This window comes from Ylistrum balloti, unplaced genomic scaffold (genome assembly GCF_031769215.1).
Source record: "Ylistrum balloti isolate Yb309-2 unplaced genomic scaffold, AGI_CSIRO_Ybal_v1 Utg370000, whole genome shotgun sequence".
Taxonomy (NCBI): domain Eukaryota; kingdom Metazoa; phylum Mollusca; class Bivalvia; order Pectinida; family Pectinidae; genus Ylistrum; species Ylistrum balloti.
In genome coordinates, this window is record NW_026782078.1 from 1,429,784 (window position 1) to 1,439,099 (window position 9,316).

Genomic DNA, 9,316 nt, shown 5'->3' on the forward strand with positions numbered 1-9,316 from the left:
AGCTGCGCACTTAAAGCCTTCATTGGTCATAAGCAATCCCCCTACCAAACATTGTACACACAGCTTGAGCAAAGCTTTCCTCAATCACCTTTTTACTCTCTAATATATACATATAACTTACTCTCTAGTTTGGAACATAAAAACAACTATATCATACATATAACTATGTACAAATGATGACACTTAATGAGTTACCATGGAAACAATCATCAGACCACACTTTCGTTCTTTTGATTGTCTGTGATTTCCTTCAGAACCTCCCATGACGATTTCTTGGGCAGGAGGTTAGTTGTGTCATTATGGACGATGACTGGCGCAGCAGTATCGCTTCCTGAAAGAGACCCTGACTGATGGCCATTGGAATAAGGTCCTGATGACGGAGGACCAGACATGCTGTCCATATTAATTGCATCCATGTAGGATGGTGGCACACGCTGCATTGTCTCTGTCTGTGGCACAGCTGCCATTGCGGCAGGAAAGGCCATGTTGGAGTAAGCCTGATTCACAGCTCCAGGCTGCTGTTGTGGTTGACCTTGAACAACCGGAATACCAGGGTGGCCTACATGTGAGGGAAGATTGTAAGTGAATACTGAACTAGCTATAGAGCCTGTCTCTGTCATAGCAGCCTGTTTCTGCTGATGGTCACCATCTGTCATCGCGCATAACGTATCCCAGTTGGACTTACGGGGTTTGCCGGGAATGTGAGCTGGTTGCATTGGAACATGTCCTTGCTGTGGGACTTGTTGCACTGGGTGGTGTATTGGCTGTCCTGGGAGTGGTTGTCCTGGGATTGGTTGTCCTGGGATTGGTTGTCCTGCCTGAGGTTGCATCATGTAGCCAGTCTGCGGATTGACACTGTATGGAGCTGTGGCATTAGGGTAACCAGCAGGATAGGCCTGAACTGGCATACCTTGTGCTGCCCCAGGATACCCACCAGGAACCATCTGGGGAGGCATTGTTCCTGGGGGCATGTTGTATTGGAGGTAAGGTTGACCTGGTACCTGTGGGGCTGGTACTTGCTTCTCTTCTCGTGGGACAGCTTTATCAGCATGGGACAAATCTTCACGGGATTTGGCTCGTTTTTTCTTTTTCTTCTTTTTACCACTATCAGAGTCTTCCGCTGCAGCGACAGTACTTACTGAGTTTGTTGACTTCCTAGGTTTGGGTTTAGGTTTAGGTTTGGGTTTTTCCACACTGCTCTCTGTTTCTGTCTCTGTCTTCTTCACTCCCTTTGTAGTCTGTGTCCCAACAGCCGACATTGACTTTGATCGTCTCTTTTTCTTCACCACACGTTTTGGCTGCATGATAACCGACTGTTCAAGTCCAGTCTGTGTGGCAGTTTCACGCAGCGTCTGCGTCGATCTTTCTTTTGTATCTCTCCCAAGTTCACCCATTGAACGGAACATTCTCTCCTTATCACGACGACTGATTGGTTGCTCGTAACCATCTGTTTCATCATCATCATCATAGGCCTGTGAGTAGGAACGAGAGTGACGTCCTATTTCCATATCATCGTGGACATACGTTGATGCAACAGACTCGGTGAAGGAACCTTTTCTGCCTCTACGTCGATACAGTGACGAACGTGAAGCGTAGAGAGACTGACGGGATGATGACCGTGTAAGAGCTGAAAAATGAACAAAAGTCACCATTAATATCGTACTGTCAGAGGTAGTCATGTGGGATAACATCTACAGAGGTAGTCATGTGGGATAACATCTACAGAGGTAGTCATGTGGGATAACATCTACAGAGGTAGTCATGTGGGATAACATCTACAGAGGTAGTCATGTGGGATAATATCTACAGAGGTAGCCATGTGGGATAACATCTACAGAGGTAGTCGTGTGGGATAACATCTACAGAGGTAGTCGTGTGGGATAACATCTACAGAGGTAGTCGTGTGGGATAACATCTACAGAGGTAGTCGTGTGGGATAACATCTACAGAGGTAGTCGTGTGGGATAACATCTACAGAGGTAGTCGTGTGGGATAACATCTACAGAGGTAGTCGTGTGGGATAACATCTACAGAGGTAGTCGTGTGGGATAACATCTACAGAGGTAGTCGTGTGGGATAACATCTACAGAGGTAGTCGTGTGGGATAACATCTACAGAGGTAGTCGTGTGGGATAACATCTACAGAGGTAGTCGTGTGGGATAACATCTACAGAGGTAGTCATGTGGGATAACATCTACAGAGGTAGTCATGTGGGATAACATCTACAGAGGTAGCCATGTGGGATAACATCTACAGAGGTAGTCATGTGGGATAACATCTACAGAGGTAGTCATGTGGGATAACATCTACAGAGGTAGTCATGTGGGATAACATCTACAGAGGTAGTCATGTGGGATAACATCTACAGAGGTAGTCATGTGGGATAACATCTACAGAGGTAGTCATGTGGGATAACATCTACAGAGGTAGTCATGTGGGATAACATCTACAGAGGTAGTCATGTGGGATAACATCTACAGAGGTAGTCATGTGGGATAACATTTACAGAGGTAGTCATGTGGGATAACATTTACAGAGGTAGTCATGTGGGATAACATCTACAGAGGTAGTCATGTGGGATAACATCTACAGAGGTAGTCATGTGGGATAACATCTACAGAGGTAGTCATGTGGGATAACATTTACAGAGGTAGTCATGTGGGATAATATCTACAGAGGTAGTCACACATATCTTTTCCACTGTCCTATTATATGCCCAACTATATACATATGAATGTATTTTTAGTTGAAGTAAAGTAAAAATCTATGATATTCTTCAAGAATTAGAACAAACTACATTTCATTACTGATGACAGTGGCCTCAGAATTACATGTGTCATAGAAAAATTTTCAAACCAGTCAGCATTGTCTACAAGGATAACTACTACTGACTTGTATCAGAAGATAACAGACTATAGTTGATATTAATCAGCCTTATTCAAAAGGTTAATAGCAACTGACTTACAAGGTAGGGAATTCAACTTACGAGGTAGTGATTCCAAGTCATACATGCTGTTAGGCGTTCCTGGCCTTGAGTCTTCTCCATCACTCCTGCCTTCACTCTTTCTCCTCCGATGACCAAACCCGTCACCACGGTTACCGAGCCGTGGAGATTTCTGTGCTCTTTTACTGGCCCTTGCGGTATTTTTCTGGAAATTTCCAGATGTGGGTTCATATTCCTCCAGTTTCATGTCTTTTTTGTTTCCCTTTTTCTTGCTTTTGTCAGGTTTCAGGGAATGCTTAGTGTTTGGTCTCTGATCATCCCTACTTGCGGCTGTCTCAGCAGACGAGGGGCCGCTGTCGTCTCTGTTAGCACTTGCTTTAGCTATTTGATTAAACTCTTCCTCAGAAGAAGATGCAGTTCTATAAGCTCTACGGATACTAGCATGATTCCTCCTCTTATTGGTCGGGGATTTGGACACAGGAACAACTGGAAGTGGAGGTGGAGAGTCTCGTGATACACCTGATGACCCTAAAGACGAGGAAGAGGAAATTCTCTTAGCCCTCTCCTCTGCATCTCTGTTATTATATGCGTTTGACGCTTTGAATTTTGCGTTAGATGATAAAGCTGATAAAAATGGAGATTTTGGAGGTCTTTTCATATCTTCAGTCTTATCATACATATCATCATCGTCCTGAAAGTCAATATTCGGCTGTTTACTGTGTTCACTTTGATTTTCCTCAGACTTAGTACTGGAGTGGAAGTTCAGAGTTTTAGGACGGGAACTTGGGCTGCTGGAGCCTTCTGTCTCTGACAAAAGTTTGGTTTTAGCTCTCGGAGATGCCTCATGTGTGTAGCCATTTTGTACAGCATTATTTGTAAATCCTACACTAGTAGATTGTCTCCCCTGCTGATCCAAAGGCTGCTTTGCTTGATTGGCCTTGTATAGAATTTTAGCCTTCTGTGCACGGCGATGGCAACACACAGCCAAGATAGCAATAAAGAGGAGCAAACAGAAGACACCTGCTACTATCCCCACTATCAACCCTACTTCTGATGGGTTAGCATTGTCTCCTGGCAAAACTGGGATGGCTGTAAAATATCAATATAAAAGTCAGCAAAAAGGCATCAAATCAATGGAGTTATTTTTCAATCATTTTCAATGTACTACACCTGCAGCTCAATGATTCCATCAACTTAAGAAAAACTTCTAGTAAAACAAAAGACAAGCATACATCTTATTTTCTTAAGCTGCATATGACAGAGGACATTTTCAAAGCTTATCTATTCAATCACAAGTACTGATTTCATAAATGGAAGTTCAAACATTATTTCTAAATTTAGGACAAATAAAGCACTCAAATTCCAACAAACAGATTTAATGCCACTGATTTATCTAATAATTTCTAGACTTTAAATCCTAGATAAAAATTAATTGTGGGATTGGACATTTCCAAAATATTCTTCCATACTTATTGACATCGAAAGATATTCCAAAATTCTTAAGGGGAAAAAGCGAAAGAACAAAAAAAAAGACAAAAAAGAACGAAAGAAAACATCATCACCATACACCTACAAGCTACATAAAGAAAAGCCTTAGGATCCAAAGTAATTCATTTGATGAATTCTTATCTTGTTCAGGTAAGGTTATTGGACAAGAGTTAAAATCATGTAAAAATGTGCAACACAAGACAAAAGCACATGCATTCTCTATACAGAAGTACTATAAAGTTGTTCATTTTTCACTTCAATTCTAGAGGATTGAAAGGCACTATGTTATCCCCTCAATATAAAATTTTGGCATCAAATCTTTGATTAGGTTAATCAATTGTATAAAAACATCAACCAATTTATTCTGATATTTGTCAAAATATTTATAAGTTCAATTTGATAACAATATTGATCATCATCATACACTACATTATGAAGACCTGACTGATCTCCAGATGACCAACCAATCAAAGTGCTCATTTCTCTCGGCTCTAACCATGGTTGGTAAATATCAAACACATATGAGAAAAGTGTCCGGAATCTCCACCATGCCAAGATGACTACATCCATTTTAAGCTGCCTTCCACCAAAAAATAAGTGTTTTCATTGGATAATGCTTTATCTGCATTCTCATTTTTCATTATCGTAACTAAATCTGAAGGAAATGAAATCAGACTTTATATTTTCATTATCGTAACTAAATCTGAAGGAAATGAAATCAGACTATATATTTTCATTATCGTAACTACCTCTAAAGGAAATGAAATCAGACTTTATATTTTCATTATCATAACTACCTCTAAAGGAAATGAAATCAGACTATATATTTTCATTATCGTAACTACCTCTAAAGGAAATGAAATCAGACTTTATATTTTCATTATCGTAACTAAATCTGAAGGAAATGAAATCAGACTTTATATTTTCATTATCGTAACTAAATCTGAAGGAAATGAAATCAGACTATATATTTTCATTATCGTAACTAAATCTGAAGGAAATGAAATCAGACTTTATATTTTCATTATCGTAACTACCTCTGAAGGAAATGACATCAGACTATATATTTTCATTATCGTAACTACCTTTGAAGGAAATGAAATCAGACTATATATTTTCATTATCGTAACTAAATCTGAAGGAAATGAAATCAGACTTTATATCTTCATTATCGTAACTACCTCTGAAGGAAATGAAATCAGACTTTATATTTTCATTATCGTAACTACCTCTGAAGGAAATGAAATCAGACTATATATTTTCATTATCGTAACTAAATCTGAAGGAAATGAAATCAGACTATATATTTTCATTATCGTAACTAAATCTGAAGGAAATGAAATCAGACTATATATTCATTATCGTAACTAACTCTGAAGGAAATGAAATCAGACTTTATATTTTCATTATCGTAACTAAATCTGAAGGAAATGAAATCAGACTATATATTTTCATTATCGTAACTAAATCTGAAGGAAATGAAATCAGACTTTATATTTTCATTATCGTAACTAAATCTGAAGGAAATGAAATCAGACTTTATATTTTCATTATCGTAACTACCACTGAAGGAAATGAAATCAGACTATATATTTTCATTATCGTAACTAAATCTGAAGGAAATGAAATCAGACTATATATTTTCATTATCGTAACTAAATCTGAAGGAAATGAAATCAGACTTTATATCTTCAACACTGCTTCAACTGGTTGATTCATCAATTCATCTCTTTCCTTCCATTTGCAACACAGCTAAAAAGGCATATGAGAGATGAGTTTTGATTGGCAGAGGAAGTCCTGTTGTATTGTAAACATGTAGGTCATCTTAATGAGACCCTTTACAGGTCACCATCAGATCTTCATAACATACTGTATAATGATTATCTGTACTTTAATAAGATGCTACAATTTTAAAGTTTAATATTTTTTCGTAAATTTAAAAGACTCTGGAATCATTAAAATATAGATCACAACTACATGGTACATAGATAGAAAGGACAACAATTGAAATAACGGGATGTGCTTAATAATGAGCGTGGGCTTATTGCAGGTAAAATACATAAATATATGAAGGATAATATCAAGTGAAACAAACTAAACAAAACGTAAATAAACTGAAGTAAAACTGAGATTTAAACTAAGAATAACCACAACAAGAAGGTCAGAGGTCACCTACATCCATGTGGTCCTGGTACAACAGTTGAAGGAAAAAAATATGTAAACATCACATCAGTACAGGTGTGGAGCTATAAAATTATCTAATAAAACAACATATTCTTACCATAACATATTAATTGTATCTGTTTTGCAAAAAGCCCAGGGAGATAAAGAAATTAAGCCATTATTTCTTAATTACTCAAAGCTAGGGGTGGACCTTATAAAGGAAATGATATGACATTGGTTAAAATGTTACAGAAGAGCACTCTGCAGTACATTAGAGTGGGCTTATTACCAGACATGGGCTTATTACCAGACGTGAGCTTATTGCTGGATAAATACAGTCTGTATAAAAAACACTTTTCAGTGTGATTTTGCTCATTTCAAAAAGTAAATCTTGTATAATGATTGCTTATTATGAGTTCAATAACTTTTTTGTAAGTGGAATACAACAACAAAAGCTTACAAGGTGTTTCAGTACCTTAGGACAGTACCAGTGTCTCTGCAGAATCTAAACTATTACAATATGCTGACAGACAACAAAGGCAGCTAAGATTAAAATTGTATGTTAGTGTGACTCTACAATAAATACAACTATTTTTGTTTGGAATGGAATAAACTAAGAGAAGAAAATTGAAAAAGACTTTCCAGAGAAAATAGGATTACAACACTCTGTCACTTACGTTTTGTGCTTGTAAGGAGGAACTGAAACTTGTACGAGGAGAAATTATCTCCTCGAAGAAAGTTCACCGTCACCTGACGTGTGTTTGTGTATATTTGTCCAGGGTTCTTTGTACCGCACCGAAATGTCTTCTGCAACACAAAAAAAAACATTTACTTCCAGCTGCTATATTCTTACATCAATGAATAATTCACTGCTAACTCACTTTTTACTCATCTCTCTTTATAATATTATTTCTATTTGGTGGAATTTCACTCTCCGAACATAGTATTGTGAGATTTGCATAAACATGGTTATTCTATATGGACAATTCTCCTAAATAAGAAATGCAATGATGTGTATACAATCATCAAAAACATATATATGAGATACTATGTCCTGTCCACCATGAATTAATACTTACTATTTCGGTGCTGTAAATGAAGTTAAGTGTGATGGTACAGTCAATGAGATTAAGTACTGTTAGGTCAATAGTGAGGATATGCTCAGGGTTGGTGGCACGGAAAACAATACTACAGGGATTGGGTACGTCTGTGTTTATCAGAATGCCCCCATTGACCACGACAGGTGCCCCCTCCGGCACATCCAGGAATCCAGCGTAATCACACTTCTCCATGTTGTCTAGCAATTACAAACACATAACATTAAAATTTACTCCAAAGTTTTAATGAGAATCAATAAAATTACTCATGTTTGGTGTGATGGAGGGATCTCATCCCGAAGGAGAAGAATATTAAGTAGGCAAACAAGAAGATATCCAAGTGCTTGAAACTTCATAATCGTTCTTCGATGGCTGAGGTAACCCAATAGCTATCACACCAACCAGGAATTGAATGATTGATTCACTTAACCTTTTGACCTTCTTATGTATGTTTTAATAACTCAAAGCTTTGCATTGTTAATGTGATGTCATAACTTTCGTTAAAATGGGGAATCCTCCTGTCTCAACCCTATGGTTAGACAAGGAAATCCTGAATCACCTGAAGTATGGATATATCTGTCCAGGATGAAACATGAAATTCTCCTACCCTGGACAGGTAAATCCACACTTTTTACCATTGTGAGAATCCTTTGTCTCATCTCTAGGGTTGAGATGGATGATTTTCCTATCAGGACAAAGATACCATGTCACAGTAACAATTCACTGATGTCAAGCAAATGATTTAATTCACATCATCAATCACATCACATCTAGGATGCAAAGCATTGGGACAACAAAAACACATACAAGTAACTAATAAGGCCAGCAGGGTACAAGAAAAATAATCAATAGCCCCCTTGTTGGCAACATTGGGTGACCTCAACCCTCAGGAAAAGATGTTTAAGTTGCAAACTCTCTGCAAGACTTGTGCTTACTAACTTCATCATCTCTAACCAAGGGTTGAGATCCACTGATCTCACCTCCAAGGAGGAGAAAGATTCTATCAATCCCAAACCACTTAAGTATGGATACATCTCAGTCCAGGGTCAGAGATTTAATGCATCTTTGAACACAATACATTACAACATTTTAAATTTTTTCAAGACTTTGTGAAATCACAAAATTATAATTTTAGACAAAAAGATATAATCTTGTTCAATACCTAAACAGACCCCGAGACATGTAAAGATACTTACAGGTGTTGGCCTCTGTGCCCTCCATCAGGAGGAGAGCACAAGTACACAACAGTATCTCCTTCCACATTACAGCCATCAAAAGGTCAGGTGATATCAGGTAAAGTTATCAACATGCTGCTTGAGGTGAATATCAACAGGTGAAAACACTACAGGTAACTCTCACTGTAAAAGTAAAACAAATATCAGGTAATTCAACACATAACTCTCAGTTAATTTACAGTATGGACATGGGTAAACAACATGTTACCCTCAGTTAATTTAAAGTATGGACACATGGGTAAACAACATAATTGTTTATCATTTCTCGGTTCCCAGTGGTGCTACATCCTGTTTATATAAACTTGAGTTGTACCCAAGAATGTTTTAGGCCATAACTATTTAAAAGCTCTTCATTATCCAAGACAGATTCCACAGATTTACTTCTACA

The 9,316-nt window shown here is 37.8% G+C and overlaps 1 protein-coding gene across 1 annotated transcript; it reads right to left on the reverse strand.

Annotated features, from left to right (window-relative positions):
- Window positions 1-209: 209 nt before the first annotated feature.
- LOC132548087 (uncharacterized) lies at window positions 210-7,888 on the reverse strand. Its single transcript, XM_060211910.1, has 4 exons — window positions 7,676-7,888; window positions 7,274-7,403; window positions 2,988-4,034; window positions 210-1,627 (listed from the first exon to the last, which is right to left on the reverse strand). The coding sequence occupies exons 1-4, from the start codon at window positions 7,886-7,888 to the stop codon at window positions 210-212; spliced, it is 2,808 nt and encodes a 935-aa protein (XP_060067893.1).
- Window positions 7,889-9,316: the final 1,428 nt, after the last annotated feature.